Genomic DNA, 19730 nt, shown 5'->3' with positions numbered 1-19730 from the left:
TTCCACCATACACAAGACTTTTGCATATATCATGAACCACATATTTCTAAAACAATGCTTAAAAGTCGCATGTTAAAAAATCTTGCTAAAACGATATAACACTATCACAGAATTACCCAAATATTCGACTGACCCTTAGTTAATTTTGTTAAATCACTGGCCTAGAAAGCAGGGAGGGGGGCAGGGGGCATGAGTCCCCCACTTTGTAGCAGCAGTGATGGTTTATATATATATATATATTTATACATATACATGTATTTATATATATATGTGTGTGTGTGTATACCCCCCGCCCCTCCACACACACTTTTTGGCACCTTCCTACACCTGTGTAAGTATACTTTTTAGTTGTCCTTATAACTAGATGGCTGTTTAGTACAGGTTTGACTGTGATTAAGCATCTGAATGCTTGGTTAAGCATTATGTTTTTTTGTAATCACCATCACCCAAGGGGAGGGACTAAAATTTTTGTTACGCATTACTTCACACAATCTCAATAAATGTGCCCATTCACCGGCTCACAGAAGTTCAATACGTAAACAATACCAGCTAAGAGCAATATGGTGTTTGCATAAGGTTTGCTGAAACTGCACTAGAATGTACAGGAAGTTTGTAGTTAGTAGAGACATCTGGTAGAACTATTGATTTTCCCTACTTTACAAAACCTAAGGTATCTGAAAGCCTCTGAAGGCTTATTAATGAACTCCAACGCACATACTGTACTGTAACATTGTGGCAATCTCGGTAAGGTAAATAGGTCACCAGTGATATTATAATACCAGACTTTCAGGAGGTTCCTTTTGTAGAGTTTGTTTTGTCTAACAACACCACTGCAGCACATTGATTAATTAATCATTGGCTATTGGATATCAAACCTTTGGCAATTCTGACATGTAGTCATTGGAGGAAAGCTGCTACATTTTTTATAATGCAGCTAAGGAATCTTTTCAGAGATAGCTCTGGCACTTGCCAAATTTGCCAATTGCAAATTTTAAAAACAATTGGCAAATTTTATTTTAATTTGGCGAAATAATTTCATGTAATAATTGATAATTTGTTACAAAATATTTGTGTTTATGAAATTTTATGAAGTTTACTAGATAATTTGGCAAACCTTTCTGCTCACCCAGAGATAGCCCTGCTTTTATATATGCACTTTCCCACAGACAGGAAAGCACATGTATACAATGGGCTTTGACCAGTTGTGATACACTGGTTGGAATGGGAAAAAACAATCAGTTGAATGGATCCACCGAGGTGGTTCGATCCTGCAATGCAAGCACCTCAAGCGAGCAGTTAACTGACTGAGTTAAATCCCTACTCCTCCCCTTTTGTACAAATACATGAAACATTTGATCAGCAACACCCCAGCACATTGTAAAGCTTGGCTATTTGGTGTCATGAACTAAAGACAATGGACGAATTTCTTACATAAATATTTAAGCCAGTACTTAAAAAAAACTAAAATTTTATTTCTGCTGCTCATCATTTGGCAAATTTAATATTGATTTATATAAACTTTGCAACTTATTAAGACATTTCATATTATAGATAGGAGTTGCCAGATCAGGAAGAAATGAAACAGAATTTAAAGGAGAGAAAGAAAAGGGGGCAGTGCATGGGATAAACAAAGAAAAAAAAAAAAAGAAAGAAAAAAAGACTTTTTATATTACACTTCAAATATATAAGGTAGTACTAAACCAAATAACTTCCGACTGGGTCAAAGTTCGAGGTGCACCAAACTTTTGATAGAGAAGTTAATTTTCACCACAAGTCCTGTGATTGGTAATAAATGTGAGTGTTTTGGTTGTAAAACCAGTTAGTTTCACCTGAGCAAACAATGTATGCAATTTTATTTCATCTAGTACCACTGTGTCAAGTAGCCTTGTGCTTGAAACATGTATGGGGTACCTGTGAGAAAAGGTACTCAAATTTTGTGTGGAACTAGGGTAGTCATAGATGCTATCAGTTATCTCTGAAATAAGCAAAATAAATTTCTGATTTACTTCAAGGGTGAGGGGTCGTAATATTTATAATATCCATGGTGTTTATGATGATTGTTACACTGCAGGTAGCAGTTTTAGCCACATATGTTACTATTGTCGTCTACGGGATTTAATTTGGTAATATACACCCTTAAAAGGCTACATACATTTGTAGTTAAACAAAGCAGGCTTTGTTAAAATAATAATTTAATATATATGGTAAATTCTAGCGACCATGTAGTTCAATTAAGAATGGCTACTATTTTCTCATATGAAATCTGTCAATACTCAAGAAAACCATATGCTTTTATATGTAAGAAATAAAATATAGGAACATTTTAAAGTTAGATCCATAAAAAGTTTTTAGAGAATTGTGTTGAATATCAGAGTCAACATAAGTGATAAAACCCTGAAAAGGATGGCTAACTCGGGGGCGTAGCATGAGCTGGACGTTGGGGGGGGGGGGGTGGTTTCGAATATGAACCAAGTGGACCTTTTCTATTTTGTTTTTGCACCACCAGAAACTCCATATGTATAAACCTGTATGTTTTAGTTCTGAAAGCGGATCATTTGCTTCAGTGGGGAGGGGGGGGGGGGGGGTCAAACAAACCCCTCGAAACCCCACAGCCTACGCCCCTGTAACTGCAATGTGAAGATGAACTGTGATAACAAAATGTTAGTCCCAGTATCTATGAAAACATCCACATAACAAAGTTCAATGTACTGAGAACCTTGCTGGTTCACTAACCACAGGTTCAGCCAGTAGCATTAGTCTCAAAGCTTTACAGGATATGTTCATTGTTACCGCCAACCATGGTCAAAAGGTGTTGTTGTCTACACAACAAAATCATACATTGCGTATTTAATCTCTCCAACCTAAAACGGCTCAAGGTTATTACCAGTTAATACCCAGGTTTTTTTAACCCCTCCCCAATGCAACTAAAAATCTAAAATCCACGACAGTAAAAAAACAAATATTTGCTGCATTAATTATTATTTATTTAATTAATTAATTATTAATTACCGAAGGTTCCAGATGTTACATGGGTAATCAGGATTTAAACCGTGGTTCACTATATGTGGGACAGATAGACAGATGAAACCTACAGTCCACTTCGTTTGGACCATTACTGGCAGAGGGTACTAAAAAAAAAACAATGTTCAGCTAACATGATACGATACTTATTCAAAGAATATTCTACATTTTTCAGCTATGGCACATAAAATAAAATATATTCCAATCAGTTAACGTAAAATATCAGCAGTAAACAAAAGTGTATTAATACCATCCAGTAAACAGGAAAGAGTGTTAGTTTCTAACTGCGTTCAGAGACATACATTTGGAAAAAAATAACCTTTTTGCTCATGCGCAGTCTGTCAGTTTCAATTTTTAAGACCCCAATATGAAGAAATATGCAGTGGACAAACACTTTGATTAACAATAAAATTTAGTCTGTCAAAAGCAGTCAGTTCAGCTTTTTTCCCCCAATGATCGCTCACTCGATGTCAATGAAGATATAATTATATAGGCAACACGTTCATCACAGTGAATACTTTGTAAAATATCGATTTTCTAATGAAATGATTCTTAATTCAAACAATTTATAGACTCAAAATTATTTAGTTGTTCTAAATGTACAAACTATGTCTCCTATTCACTACATGTATGTACAGAAGGGACACAACAATACAGCATACCTTTTGCAAATAGCATATAATATTAATAATTAAAAACAATATTATTAATAACAACAGGGGGCAATGATTTCGCCTCAAGTGCTGATCTGGCATGTGTGAAAGGAAGGAAGAAATGTTTTATTTAACAATGCACTCAACACATTTTATTTACGGTTATATGACATCAGAGTTTCAGACATATGGTTAAGGACCACACAGATATTGAGAGAGGAAACCCGCTGTCGCCACTTCATGTTAAACAGTTCCCCAGAAATTAGGACACCAAAGAGATGAATTAATTACATGCCTCTTTGAAGATTTAATAACAATATAGAATGAACGACACCTAACAATGGTTGTATGCAGCTTAAACTGAAAGAAGGAAATGTTTTATTTAACAACGCACAACACATTTTATTTACGGTTATATGGCATCAGACATATGGTTAAGGACCACACAGATATTGAGGGAGGAAACCCACTGTCGCCACTTCATGGGCTACTCTTTTTGATTAGCAGCAAGGGATCTTTTATATGCACCATCCCACAGACAGGATAGCACATACCACAGCCTTTGTTACACCAGTTGTGGAGCACTGGCTAGAACGAGATATAGCCCAATGGGTTCACTGACGGGGATCGATCCTAGACTGACCGCGCATCTAGCAAATGCTTTACCACTGGGCTGTCTCGCCCCATCAGCTTAAACTGACAATCAGATATGATAAAGTGGTTGCGAGTCAGACACCCTTGGTGTTTTTAGATCACAGCTAATGTCCATTTATTATCTTTGATACATTAAACGAGCATTATAACACTAGCCAATATTCCTTACACTTCAATTTACATATATTTTGTTTCAAATAAGCACTTTATTAACAGAAATATGATACAAAATACGACAGTTTCAAAATTCGCTTTTAAGTCGAATGGCATATCCAACTCAAGATCACTTTACTCTAGTGTGCTTGTCACTGATGATCCGTCTTATTTCGTTAATCTTGAATTTCATTAGGTTCTTAGTTAATAGAAATATCTTTCAGGTTTATAGCAATCACTAAAACAATGCAGCAAACATATATATATATAGATCTGTTAGTAGCCTTGCTCTTGGCACTCTGTGAAACCCCTCTAAACACTGATGGGACAAAGTAAAATGTCTGGTTTTTAGAGGTATCAGGTTTAGAGAGGTTCTGTTTTGTAGTCATATTTTAAAAAAAAGAGAAAAAGTTTGTTTTGTTTAATGACACCACTAGAGCACATTGATTTATTAATCATCTTCTATTGGATGTCAAACATATGGTCATTTTGACAGTCATAGAGAAAACCTGCTATATTTTTCTATTAGTAGCAACATATCTTTTATAAGCACCATCTGACAGGATAGCACATACCATGGCCTTTGATATACCAGTCATGGTGCACTGATGGGGATCAATCCTAGACTGACCGTGTATCGAGCGAGCGCTTTACCACTGGGCTACATCACCCCCATATATTTAAAAAAGGAACCATGAAAAATGTCTGGTTTGGAAGGAACTGCAGTTTACAGAGGGTCTAATTTTCAAAGGTTTCACTATATAATGTACATATGCAGTGTTCGAGATTAACAGTATCCCGATATCCCGGGGATACCAGAATTTAATTTTGGATACCAGACTTCAAGAACCCAGTATCCCACTGGGATGCCATATAATACTAAATTCTCAGGTGGGATACCAGATTTTGAAATGTTAGTATCCAACTGGGATACTGGCCAAACAATTTAATCTCGAACACTGATATGTATACACAGTTAAATTTTAAGAGAAATTTCTTCCATAAAATTTGATCTCTAATGTGTTCTAGTATGCATGATTTCTCTTGTTACTTTAAAAGGAAAGCACCATTGTGTTAATGGTACTTACATGGTTAATTGTGATTACAGCATACAGGCTATTGCTTCATTTCACTTGGTTCCAGCCTTTCAGTTCTTGTGATTAATACAAGCATTGTTAGTGGGTGTAGCACCACAAAAGCTGACAGATTTAATCTCCACAGACGCCCTTAATTATCTGGCAATTTGGTGTTGTATTGGAATTTGTCATGAAAGAATATAATATATGCCAGTAACTGTAGCCTTCATTTCTTGACAAGTTATTTCGCCTGGTGAATATTGTTTTCAGACTTGAAAGAATAAATACTTGTGGGTTTTTAAAAATATGTTTTGTTACATATCTTTATATATATATATACAGGTATGTAGTATGGAAAAAAAATTAATTAAGATTTGAGAATTTCCACTAAATACATGAATTTGGTGAATTTTGGCAAACATTCATGCAAGGTTGGAGTTTTTTTATTACAATTTATATTTTATATTTTATTACCTGCTAAAGTTAACCATTATTAAAAATACATTAACAGTCTACAAATAAATCTCAAAACTTACACAATTGTTAACATATATGTGTCAACTTGTTTTTTTTAGATATGTTTTTACTTCAAACATAACAATTTATACAAAATGAATTACCTTAATGATATTAATAATAATTTACTATGGAAAGAATTGCACATTCCCCTGGTCCCCTCAAATGGGATGTTGAATGGACATAATTAACTCAGTGTTGCGTTAAGCACTATGAACAACTTAATGCTAAAATAGTAACGTATATAACTAATTTATCCTAACCTAACCTTAATCCTAACCTAAACCTAATTTTTCAGAGCTGTGCGAATGACAGGTTTTAAAATAATAATAAAAATTATTTAATGATTTTTGTTTTAAACATATTCTATTACCCTAAATACAAGCCCATAGTAATCAGGGGGTTCGGGGGTAGAGGAGAAATGTTTGCTCCACTCATGTTTAGCTTTTTTGCCCCTCCACTAACGACTGCCCCCCCCCCCCCACGTCATTCAACGAGCATGAAAAAAACAAAATTTTGAGATTGGCCAACATATTATATAATCTCATATTTAATAACTGTCCCCTCCATGCTGCTACCCCCCCCCCCTCCCACCCCTCCTTCCCCCATACACACACACTAAGTTATGAGCATCTTCTGAGAAGCCTATTTTTAGTATTAAAACACAACTATTAAGTTATAATTAAATAATTAACCACAACTGCATCTACATGTATGTTTGACTTTTCAAATAAAGAATGCCTGATTTAACTGTAAAAAACCCCACCACCTATAATAGCAGATCATGATTATAGTTTACATTGCCCGATTACTGGGGTCAGTACCTTTACTGGTCATAATTGGGCAAAACATAATTTATGTCCAGTATGTAAATCCATCTGAAGCATGTCAACAATATTATTGCTGGTTAAAGTGGTTTGTATAATTTCATGAAGATTTAAAGGAAAACCTCTAGGTAAAATTAATAATAAATTCCACAAATATACGTCACGATTATTTTAATAAACACTATACAGGCTGGCTGCCAGAGAACAACATCTGTTTGTAAATGTAATACACTGTTCCACGGTGTATGTTTTTTTGACAGAATGGGCGATTACATGGGGTTGTTTGGGGTAATTCTCACCTTCAAATGTTGCCTGTGCTCCTGTCCAGAACTCTAACACAGATAGCAGCAGAAGGGTTATTAGTAACTGCCGCCACATGGTAATCTCTCCTCCCCTCTTACTCTAATTCGTTACTCCATTTCTTTCATGGTTTCAGCCATACTGTCACACAGACCCTCGCGGGTTCTCACTGAGGTTACGACCGAGAAATGGATTGACGTCATCAATAATTAACAAATACTGTACTCTAAACAACCAGTACTGTTTGCTACAAGCCACTGTTGTTTTTGTTTGTTATTTTCAGTATATGACAACCAACGGAATTGTAGGACATGAACTTTTGTGTGTAAGGACTCCTGGATACCATATAGACTACGGCTATTAAACGACGTAGTGCCTAAAATGTGTTGTTGCAACACTTGGCCCAAAGGGTGCGAAAGAAAACTTGCTATTCCTTCCGAATACTTCAATGTTTTTTGTTGTTTTTTGACATGATCTTTCCCATATATAATTATGACAGAAGTATGTTTAACAACACCTCAACACAGTTTAAACTACAGACAGGCGCGAATTCAGGCGGTGGGGGAGGGGTGGGCAAGGGGCTCGCCCCCCCCCCCGCCCCGCCCCCATATTTTTATATCAAACAATATTTATTACAGAATACACAAACAAAGAATACAAATTTATCCCGTCTACCTGTCAAGGACTTTCAAATTCTATTTTCAAAAACAACAACGGATTTTGGGCTCCTCTATTAAATAATCCTAGATCCGCGCCTGACAGATATAGGTGTCTAACGTGCATATTGTTTGGACAGTTGGTTCAGTAGCGAATATGCAATCTAGCGTTCAATTTGAGAATACATGTACACATTTGTATTTACATAGGCGTCGGGAGCGGGGGCTGGGGATTTACTTCCCTCTAATTGAAGATTATATATCCCGATTACATATATATATATATATATATATATATCGGGATTATATATATGTAATCGGGATATATAATCTTATATCACACACACACCCCTCCTCCCTCCGTCGCTGGTATAATTGTATGATTTACCATACATGTTTTGAAATATGTACTTAATACACACAACACATGGCGATATATATATATGGTGTATTAAGAACATGAACAGTAAAAAGAGATACACGTATGTATCTTTGTATGTTTATACCGTTCACATTCTGAATACACATACATGCATCTCCGTGTGTTTACCATTCGTGTTCTGAATACACATACATGCATCTCCGTGTGTTTACCATTCATGTTCTGAATACACATACTTGTATCTCCGTGTGTTTACCATTCATGTTTAGGTATTCCAACTATGCTCTTAACACGTACATATATTTGTATATAATTTATATAATTTTTCGTCCCTGTTTTGAATGCACGAAACATCCATGTTCCGAATATTCATGCATAGTTGTGTAAGTACTTTCCATTTTCTCAATACATATCTGTGTACATTTTCTTTCCATGTTTGAATACCTTTCATGTTCAGAACACCATTGTATTTCTATGTGTGCGTGGGTGCGTGCGTGCGTGAGTGCGTGCGTGTGTGTTTGTATATGTATAAATACAAGAGTATATTAACCTTCCATATTCAGAATACACTTGCATATTTGTGAATTTGTTTCCTGTGTTCTTTTTAGTATTTACATCATGTTCAAACTTTCAGGTACACCGAACATATGTGCATCTCTGTGTATATACTTATATGATCTCAATACACGTGCATGTGTATGTTTAACTTCCATGTTCTGAAAACACATTATATCCCTCTGTATGTATTTATAAGGCGGGACGTAGCCCAGTGGTAAAGCGTCCGCCTGGTGCGCGGTCGGTCTAGGATCGATGCTCGTCGGTGGACCCATTAGGCTGTTTCTCGTTCTAGCTAGTGCAACACAACTGGTATATCAAAGGCCGTGGTATGTGCCATCCTGTCTGTGGGATGGTGCACAATAAAAAATCCCTTGCTATTAAGACTATATAAGACCAATAGCCGATAATTAATAAATCAATGTGCTCTAGTGGTGTCATTCATCAAAAACAAACTTTAACTGTATGTATTTATCGTCTTTCTTGTGTTTTTCTTTCTCTCTTAAAGAAAATATCTTGTGGATATTATAAATATTGCATTAAAAAAAACCCAATTATTGTGTTGAATGATGCGTGTCGGTTTAAATGTGAGTATCGTTTGATATTCATTTATTTCATATACAAGTTGTAGGACCGCGTAAAAATCCAATATAAATACATAGTCATCGGAAGGTGTGTGTGTGTCTGTAGGGATGGGGCTACCCACCTACAATGACAATAATGCATTGCTCCCTCCCAGTTGAAAATCAAATTAATATAAATGTATAGCTGCCGCCGACCCCACCCTTACGGTAAGTGTCATTTACCGACGTCTATGGAATGTTATTCTTATTTTTATTGTTATCAAAATCTTATTATGAAACCGGGGAGATGACAAAAATGTGCGTGTTTTTTTGGTGTTTTTGGGTGTGTTTTTTTGGTGTGTGTTTTTTTATTTTTTTTGGTGGGGGGTGGTGGGGGTGGGGTCCTACTCTATACATTAAGATTACGATATGGCTTGTGCCCCCTTCCACTAGAGATTGTGTCCCACCCGACCTCACTCCAGATATGGTGTATGTTTATTTGTGTGTCTTATTTGTAACATTTTCTCTCTTTCTCTCTCTCCGTATAAGTCGTTCCAGAAATGATCGCACGTGTGAGTGTGAGTGTGTGGGGTGGGGGTGCGAAGGCACTATTATTAATATACATGTACACATATGCATGCTTGTTTAAATTAAATATTATTTAGTGGGTGATGGATATATAAATAAAAATGCCTCCTGTCCTCCTCGTGTAAACAGTTCTGGAATAGCTTTATTAAAGCCAGAAAGTTATATACTAGTATTAAGCAATCAGAGAAAACGGCCAATGCCATTATCCAATAGAAGTCGATTTATAGCTGTTTAAGATGCTCATTTCTACCGCTGATAGGAATATAGCACCACGGTGCCCGTGACGTCACATCTTGTAAACACGGAAATGACAACAAGCAATCGAGTATGGATGCAGATCACGCTGGAGTGATATTCGAGGTCAGTATGTTTGTATTGTCAATATTAACACATTCGATGTTTTAATGACAACCACAATGGTTTACCATGTAAATGTGTTCTTAGACAATGTCCTTTTATCCAACTGCTAGTTTAATCGTTGATTTATCATACCGTCGTAACCGTGGGCCTGATGGGGTTTTTGACAGGCCCTTGTTACTTGTACAAAGTTGTAGAACTATATTTCAGGTGACCGCTATGTGCTAACCTCGGCGTAAACCCGTTAGATAACCCATTTGGTCATTTATCTGTTTCTGAAGTGTTACGTAGTTGTTGTTAACAACAAATATTAGTTGATAATTAGTAATTGACGATTTTTCATTAGAAGATTTTTACTTTATTATTATACCTGCCAACCCCCCCCCCCCCCCCCCCCAAGATAGTTACTCATTTTCTGATTCACTGTTGTACACAGTTTTTGGCACCATATTAGCTTTACTCATTTGTTTATTGTTTTGTTCCAATATAAATACTTTGTTAAATAATTTTAAGTGAAAAGGTGAATCACTGAACCTAGTTATTGGGCAGTGTAAACTATTTTTGTTTATATTACAGCATTTTAACCTTTTACTTACACATTATTACAATTTTTTGTTTACATTGTCAATTTTGGCAAATCCAAAATGTTTCTGATCCTGGTGCTTGTATTATCTTAAAATTAATTTGATGTAACACAGAAAAGAAAACTGGAGATTTTGGTTTTAATCATTGACTATAAATCATTTATGTATGGCAGAAAAAAGAGTATATATATATTTATTTTTTTGGTCTCTGGTCAGCATGCGTGCCAACATTTTTTTCCGTTTCAAATATCCCATGGTAGCTATAATGCTGTGCCACCTCGAATAATAATATTGTGATGCACTTTGATATTTTTGGGTCCATTGAGATCATTTGGGAGCATTGTTTTAGTCATAAAAGTTGCCTTGACTATATGGAAAATGTGAAGGAAAGCATTTCGGGCACTAAGGGAAATGAAGGGGTGCCATGGCCAATGAGGAATGATCAAGGCAGATGAGGAGGACATAAACAAATTGTACCCACATTTTTTTGCAATTCATGCTTTTTTCAGAAACAATTAAATATTTTTACTAACTGTCATATGTAATTGTAACATTGTTGTAAATTATATATTTATTTATATTGTTTCTGTAATTTAATTTAGGATCACCTTTACAAACAAAGTGGTGTAAAACGAGGAAAGTTAGCATTGATCAGAAATGCTCGCTGGAAATCTAAGTATTTCATTCTTAAAAAGGCTGGAGATAGACCTGTCTTAGAATATTACAATAAGAAACCAAAGTCAAAGAATGCCAAACCAAAAGGTAGGTCCTTCTGTATTTCATTTACACTAACACTTTGTATTTCATTTACACTAACACTTTGTATTTCATTTATACTAACATTTTCTAGGGTATTTTGTTGGATGATTGTCAAGGAGCCATTCACACAATTATCACAGTGCTCTCTTTTAAGGGCAGAGGCTGGAGGGGTTCCAGGGCAGGCATGGATTCAGGCAGGGCCCAAGTGGCCCGGGCCCCCTATTTTTGGTCAAACAATATATATCACAGAATACTCCAAAATATAAACTTATTCTATCCACCTGTCGAGGACCTTTCAATTTTATTTTCAAAAACAACAACAGGTTTTGGGTCCCCTCTATTAAAAGATCTTGGATCCACACCTGCAAGCGAATCATTCTCCACCCACTCACCCTGCTGAGACTAAAAAACTTTTTGCAGTGCAATATTAGGCTATACCTATATGTGTTGGGCATGTGACTTTTTGAGCATTGGGGTGAGATGTAGTCCAGTGGTAAAGCGCTTGCCTGATGCATGGTTGGTCTAGGATCGATCCCTGTTGGTGGAACCATTGGGCTATGTCTCATTACAGCCAGTGCACCCGTCTGGTATAGATAAATGTCTGTGGGATGGTGCATAACAAAAGATCCCTTGCTATTACATGTATAATAAAAAAATGTAGTGGGTTATCTCTCTTAAGACTGTCAGAATTACCAAATGTTTGACATCCAATAGCCAGTGATTAATGAATCAATGTGCTCTAGTGGTGTCATTAAACCAAACAAACTTTTGAGTCTCATTGTCTCCTATACATGGGCGGCACAGACAGTACGGCCGGTACGGCAATGGCCATGCCACATTTGTGTGTGTTATATTTGTTGTATCTTTGTTGTATCTGTGAAAATGTCCTTCACAGATGAATTTGAAAGGAGATTCTGGCAACCTCGAGCCTTACCACTATTTTTTATACGTTGCCGTGCCTGCTATAATAAACTCCAATGAAAATGCACCACCAATGCTCAGTGCTTTATCACTGGGCTACGTCCAGCCCCCCCCCCCCCGAGTAAATTGATGTTCTTCCCAAGTAGTAAGTTGGGTATTCTATTTATTACCCATTTTCAATATTTATCATTTTATGGAAGCTTTTCGAATGATACTGTTGTTGAAAATAAGTTTGCAAGTTGAGAACAAGAGCCAGCGTTGTGTCATAGCTGTGACGTACGTATCAATGTTCGAGATTAACGGTATCCCGATATCCCGGGGATACCAGAATTTTATTTTGGATACCAGACTTCAATAACCCAGTATTCCACAGGGATACCATATGTTTTTGTTTTTTTAATCCTGCATTTTTATTTTTCGCTGAAACAATGAACGTCGTCATTTACTGGTGAAGTTAACTAACAGTATGTTCGAGCTCATACCCAGTCTAATCCTATGCCATGATGACAATATCTCCCCCAACTCGTACCCAGTCTAATGCTATGCCATGATAACAATATCTCCCTAACTCGTACCCAGTCTAATGCTACACTGGAGCAATATCGGCATAGCAATAGACTAGGAACTGTTAAGTTGCTATTGTTTTTGATGGATGTTTCCTCCCTTCAAATTTTATTTGAGATATTGATTCCACATCTGCAGAAAATTGATACAGGTAGGTTTATCATTAGTAATGTCAGAAATACTTATAGATTACTGCTAAATATTAATTTATATCAGTATTACTCAAAAATAGATACAACAAATCTTTTTGCCGATTCCGTTTGATTGCGAATTTCACTATTTCGATTATGGTGTAGTAACAGACTGGGAAGGAGAAGAGTGTCTTCCAAGTTTGTTACGATGTTATTTGTGAATTTCATTTAAGTGGGATACTAAATTCTCAAGTGGGATACCAGATTTTGAAATGTTAGTATCCAAATGGGATACTGCCCAAATTTTTTAATCTCGAACACTGCATATCGCTGATGATGTAAGTTACTTGTTGACATGACTTCCACCATGGAAACTATTCTTATACACAATTAACCGCCTATATTTAAGCACTGTTTATGACGTCGAAACGTATCTAGGGGAAGAAATGTTTTTTTTTCTTTCCGTAGGGATAGATCAGTTTTCTTTCCCCATTTCTCTCTGCCCATATGGATAATAATATTTCTTCTCGTATCACCGGCCTTGGTGGCGTCGTGGTTAGGCCATCGGTCTACAGGCTGGTAGGTACTGGGTTCGGATTCCAGTCGAGGCATGGGATTTTTTATCCAAATACCGACTCCAGACACTGAGTAAGTGCTCCACAAGGCTCAATGGGTAGGTGTAAACCACTTGCACCGACCAGTGATCCATAACTGGTTCAACAAAGGCCATGGTTTGTGCTGTCCTGCCTGTGGGAAATGCAAATAAAAGATCCCTTGCTGCCTGTCATAAAAGAGTAGCCTATGTGGCGACAGTGGGTTTCCTCTAAAAAAAACAGTGTCAGAATGACCATATGTTTGACGTCCAATAGCCCTAGTGGCATCGTTAAATAAAACAAACTTTACTTTTTTTTCTTCTGGTATCATACAACTACCAGTCAGACTGGTGTGTTTTCAGTGCAGTTCAGTATATGTGTAATGGTAATTGGACGATAACTATGTTGTATTTGACCCAGATATTTATCCTGGTTTTAATGTCACAGATTGCAATGCAAATCTGAACAGAGATGGTATTTAAACAGATATTTGTGGCAGTAAAACCAGCATTATAGTCTGCAAATGGACAAATACAACAGTTATCCCCATTAATTGTCATTCAATATAAATACTTTTTAAAAATCTTGTTTGTGTAAATGATCCTTTTGTAGAAAGAATGTAGACTTGACAAAAATGTAGTTATTATTATCTTGTTTCGGTACATTCACCGTACAAAATAATTATGATGTAGATGTATTAAACCTTGGTCAACTTCATAATAAAATTATGAACTATGTACTTTTTACATCTATTTTACTCTATACAACAAGTCTTCCTTATCCCCCCCCCCCCCCAACAAATTTTAAAAATATTTTGTTCTATAAAACCAAACAATGTTTATATTTCGAAATCCAATATTGCTACATTTTGGTTTTGAAAAATTTGACATTTTGCATATACTGTATAAGGAAGTCTGTCCTTACTTCAGGATTTCTGTCGGTATTAATTAAATACAAACCCTTATAAACTAATTTTAGTTAATAAATTTTAGAAGTGAATGCATTTGGCTAATATAAAAGGTAATATTTTAAATGAAAGAATGTCCATATGGCAAAAAGTTGCATAGGAATATATACACTTTTGAGGAAATTCTATGATTTCCGATACCTTGGTTTTAATAGCACAGGTGTATTTGACTAGACTATGTACTTATTGTATATATATTTCAGAGTCCTGCTCTTTTTGAAATGACTGAATACAGAAATTAATTATTGTTTTTTTTAGATTAGGTCATTTTGAGATTTGATTCATATTATTGAATTGGCCGAAAGGCATCAAGTGATTTATCATGGGGTGGGATGTAGCTCAGTGTCCATGGTTGGTGTAGGATTCATCCCTGTCACGGCCGTTGCTAGGATTTTTGTGTGTGTGTGTATTGGGTGGGGGTAGGGGGCAGATGAATTCTTGGAACAAATGAGCATGGAAGGTGCAAGACACTAGGGGGTGGGGGCAACTGCCTGTTGGTGGGTTTATTGGGCTATTGGGCTATTTATCATTCCATTTAGTGTTCCACAACTGATGTAATCATTTAAAGTTTGTTTTGTTTAACGACACCACTAGAGCACATTGATTAATTAATCATCGGCTATTGGATGTCAAACATTTGGTAATTCTGACACGTAGTTATCAGAGGAAACCCGCTACATTTTTCCTAATGCAGAAAGGGATCTTTTATATGAATTTTCCCACAGACAGGAAAGCACATACCATGGCCTTTGACCGGTTGTGGTCCATTCAACCCAATCAGTTGAATGGATCCTCCGAGGTGGTTGGATCCTGAGATGTAAACACCTCAACAAAGCACTCAGCTGACTGATGCTGTGACAAAGTCTGTGGTGTGTACCATCCTGCTTATTTATATATATATTTTTTTTTTTTGTATTATTTTTTTTTTTTCATTTTATTTATTAAGATTATTTTACAAGTTATGTTACAATAATATTTTATTAGAATAATATTTTTTTTTGTCTTATAAATGTACAACTTTAATACCTTCTGTCGAAATAACCCTAATCAAGTTGTTACTAAGTCTTTTTTGGGGGGAAAGCAAGTGAATGACAGGTAAACTAGCTAGCTAATTATGTGCACAGCTAGCCTGGTCAATAAACAGATTCTTGAAACTAAGAGTGGGTGCTGACTAATTAAACAACAATGGCCAACAGTAACACTGGAGATTTGTGTCCGGTTATAAAGCTATTATGGTAATTGTTACTTAAACACAGGTACATTGTACCTGGAGGTGTTGCATCTAGCGCAACAATGTTCTTTAATGGCCAGGCAATTTACCATAAGCTCTTTACTGCTCATAATGTTGCATGTTTAAATCTGCCCCTAAGCCGGTTACTGTTGCATTTCGTGACTTTTGACAGGTGTATTTATATTACAAAATTGAACTGATATACCATATAGTAAAAGGAAATGTTTTAATTAATGACGTACTCAACATATTTTGTTTACGGTTATATGGTGTCAGACATATGGTTAAGGACCACACAGATATTGAGGGAAGAAACCCACTGTTGCCACTTCATGGGCTACTCTTTTCGATTAGAAGCAAGGGATCTTTTATATGCACCATCCCATAGACAGGCTAGTACATACCACAGCCTTTGATGTACCAGTCGTGGTGCACTGGCTGGAGCGAGAAATAGCCCAATGTGTGACATTTCTATAATACAATTTCAAGCCTTGTAAAGTTTCTTTTGCCACTGCATGGGCTACTCTTTTCGATTAGCAGCAAGGGATCTTTTATATGCACCATCCCACAGACAGGGTAGAACATACCATAGCCTTTATTACACCAGTCTTGGAGCACTGCCAGGAATGAGTATAGTAAAAGAACAAATATTGATTGTAAACTTTTTAAAAGTCAAATAAAAATCATTCAGTTACTTTACCGCTATATTTTTTCTCATTGTTAACAATTTGTCTGTTAAAAAATTATTATGTTTCTGTTATATTTTGTATTATAAAACATATTTGTATTTTGTAAAAAGGTAGGGAGAGCCTTAATGAAAAGGTTTTTTTTTACCTGGGCAATCCCAAAACTGATTATTTTGTATTTAACAGTAATAAATAATACCCAATTAACCATTCACCATGTTATTATCAAATATTCTAATCTGATTCTAAATAATTTAACAATAACTATATTTCCCTCTTTACTTTTCGGGCTTGCTATTTCATCTTTTTATTAGCAATTTGGAAAATGTTTAATTATTACTTTTCATTCATCTTATTTATAAAAAAAAGAAATTTGTATAAACTTTATATGCTGGCGAATCCCATATTAGATCCCGTCAGTGGACCCATTGAGCTATTTCTCGCTCCAGCCAGTGCACCATGACTGGTGTAACAAAGGCCGTGGTATGTGCTATCCTGTCTATGGGATGGTGCATATAAAAGATCCCTTGCTGCTAATTGAAAAGAGTAGCCCATGAAGTGGCGACAGCGGGTTTCTTCCCTCAATATCTGTGTGCTTCTTAACCATATGTCTGACGCCATATAACTGTTAATAAAATGTGTTGAGTGCATCATTAAAAAAATACATTTCCTTCCTTCCCATATTAGATGGTATTAAATATTGCTTAAGATATATTTTGTCCATGGTTATTATGATCGTTTTAGTGAAACGTAGTATTAATTTCTAGAGATTTTGTGTAGGTATAAACACACACATGTAAAATACATTTGAGCCTGAAGCGTGAAGATTACTTGTATGACATGCATTCTTCACACCTCTTGGAATGATGGGCTTAGCTATGCCCCAGTTGTTATCACACACAAATGGCAATGTGCCTCAGGATTTAGCACATGGATCATGTGTCAGATTTCACAATAGCTGGAGAAAGCAACACAATCATTGTTACAGACGGCTAATAAGAATGTGAGGTGAACCCTTGGAGAATAAAAACAGCCGAAGAATAGATGTATCTAAATGTCATGTAAGCTTGCCACATTTCACAAGTGGTTGAGTTGTGGGTAAATAGTTATTTTTCTTTTCCTGATTATGTCATTATTTTACTGATGAAATACCAGTGAAAATGTGGAAAATTGTAATGTAAATAAATGACAAAAAAGCAACAACAAAAACAACAAACCCCCCCCCCCCCCCCTCCCCCACAAAAAACCAAAACCGATCTCAACCAATCTCCCATCTCAAAACTCCAAAGTTAAAAAATATTAATAATACATCCCACCACAATGTGTCCGTTTCACTAAAACTGCATTGAATGTGACACAGATTTTAAACAAGATCGAAATTAAGAAAAAGAAAAAATGGTGCATTTATTAAGAAGAAAATGAAAATAATGATCTACCGTATAATGATATATGCAAATATGTTTGCGACTAAAGTATATGACAGACATCGTGAACATGCTGAAAGGACTGTTTTTCCAATTTAGCTGTGAATAATGTTCATTACATATCACACTTCGGTACACACAGAACACTGAATTATGTTAATATGGGCGCTTATATTTCTTCGCTTCTGTTGTCTGATAAATGTTGGGTTTGGTGCCGGTAAATCAGAAGCTGTCGGAGCAGTTCTCGTTTCCGACAAGAGTGCTGATATCTCTGCAATATTTCCGACAAGAGTGCTGTTATCTCTGCAATATTTGCAACAAGAATGCTGATATCTCTACAATATTTGCAACAAGAGTGTTGATATCTCTACAATATTTCCGACGAGTGCTGATATCACTGCAATATTTGCAACAAGAATGCTGATATCTCTGCAATATTTCTGACAAGATTGCTGATATCTCTACAATATTTCTGACAAAAGTGCTAATATCTCTGCAATATTTGCAACAAGAGTGCTGATATCTCTGCAGTATTTCCGACAAGAGTGCTGGTATCTCTGCAATATTTCCAACAATAGTGCTGATATCTGCAATATTTCCGACAAGAGTGCTGATATCTCTGCAATATTTCCGACAAGATTGCTGATATCTCTGCAATATTTCCGACAAGAATGCTGATATCTCTGCAATATTTTCAACAAGCGTGCTGATATCTCTGCAATATTTCTGACAAGAGTGCTGATATCTGCAATATTTCTGACAAGAGTGCTGATATCTGCAATATTTGCGACTAGTGTGCTGATATCTCTGCAATATTTCTGACAAGAGTGCTGATATCTGCAATATTTCCGACAGAGTGCTGTTATCTCTGCAATATTTCCGACAAAGAGTGCTGATATCTCTGCAATATTTCCGACAAAGAGTGCTGATATCTCTGCAATATTTTTGACAAAGAGTGCTGTTATCTCTGCAATATTTGTATGCAAACCTAACATGCTCATGTAGTGAATAATTTGTTTTTGCAATTATCATTAGAAGAGATCAATCCCCGACAGTGGGGTGGCCCATTGGGCTCTTTCTTGTTCCATCCAGTGCACCATGACTGGCATACCACGGTGGTATATGCTATCCTGTCTGTGGGGTGGTGCATATAAAAGATCCCTTGCTACTAATGGAAAAATGTAGCGGGTTTCTTGTCTTAGACTATATGTCAAAATTACCAAATGTTTGACATCCAATAACCAATGATTAATAAATCAATGTGCTCTAGTGGTGTCGTTAAATAAAAGAAACTTTAACATCCAACAACTGATGATTCATAAATCAGTGTGCTTTAGTGGTGTTGTTATACAAAACAAACTTTATCTGTCATTAGAAGACTGTGATCTGTGATAGAAAACGATGGTACCAGTCAAACTGTTTGCGAGTGTTCGACCCCATGAACACACTACGCTGACGGCAAACATTTTTGGTGTTGTCAATCGGCCCAATAATAAACCTTTACATGGATACGATCACATGTTCTGTCATGTGATTGTCATGGGTCTGCAAAGTTGGCCATGTCGCTAT

At 36.2% G+C, this 19730-nt stretch overlaps 2 protein-coding genes across 2 annotated transcripts in view; one reads left to right on the top strand and one right to left on the bottom strand.

The window, feature by feature from the left end:
* Window positions 1-7389, bottom strand: part of LOC121384792 (neural proliferation differentiation and control protein 1-like) — a 54751-nt gene extending 47362 nt beyond the window's left edge. Inside the window, exon 1 of the mRNA XM_041515372.1 lies at window positions 7200-7389. Coding sequence (XP_041371306.1) covers window positions 7200-7278 — 79 coding nt within the window. The 5' untranslated portion in view covers window positions 7279-7389. The remainder of the gene's footprint in view (window positions 1-7199) is intronic.
* A 2863-nt stretch (window positions 7390-10252) lies between these two features.
* Window positions 10253-19730, top strand: part of LOC121382805 — a 46145-nt gene continuing 36667 nt past the window's right edge. Inside the window, exons 1-2 of the mRNA XM_041512424.1 lie at window positions 10253-10304; window positions 11488-11647. Of these exons, the coding sequence (XP_041368358.1) occupies window positions 10272-10304; window positions 11488-11647 (193 nt within the window). The 5' untranslated portion in view covers window positions 10253-10271. The remainder of the gene's footprint in view (window positions 10305-11487; window positions 11648-19730) is intronic.

The sequence above is a fragment of the Gigantopelta aegis genome, chromosome 10, assembly GCF_016097555.1.
Source record: "Gigantopelta aegis isolate Gae_Host chromosome 10, Gae_host_genome, whole genome shotgun sequence".
In the NCBI taxonomy this organism is placed as follows: Eukaryota; Metazoa; Mollusca; class Gastropoda; order Neomphalida; family Peltospiridae; genus Gigantopelta; species Gigantopelta aegis.
Note: the sequence above shows the minus strand (reverse complement) of the source record. Positions and strands in the feature narration are given on the sequence as shown.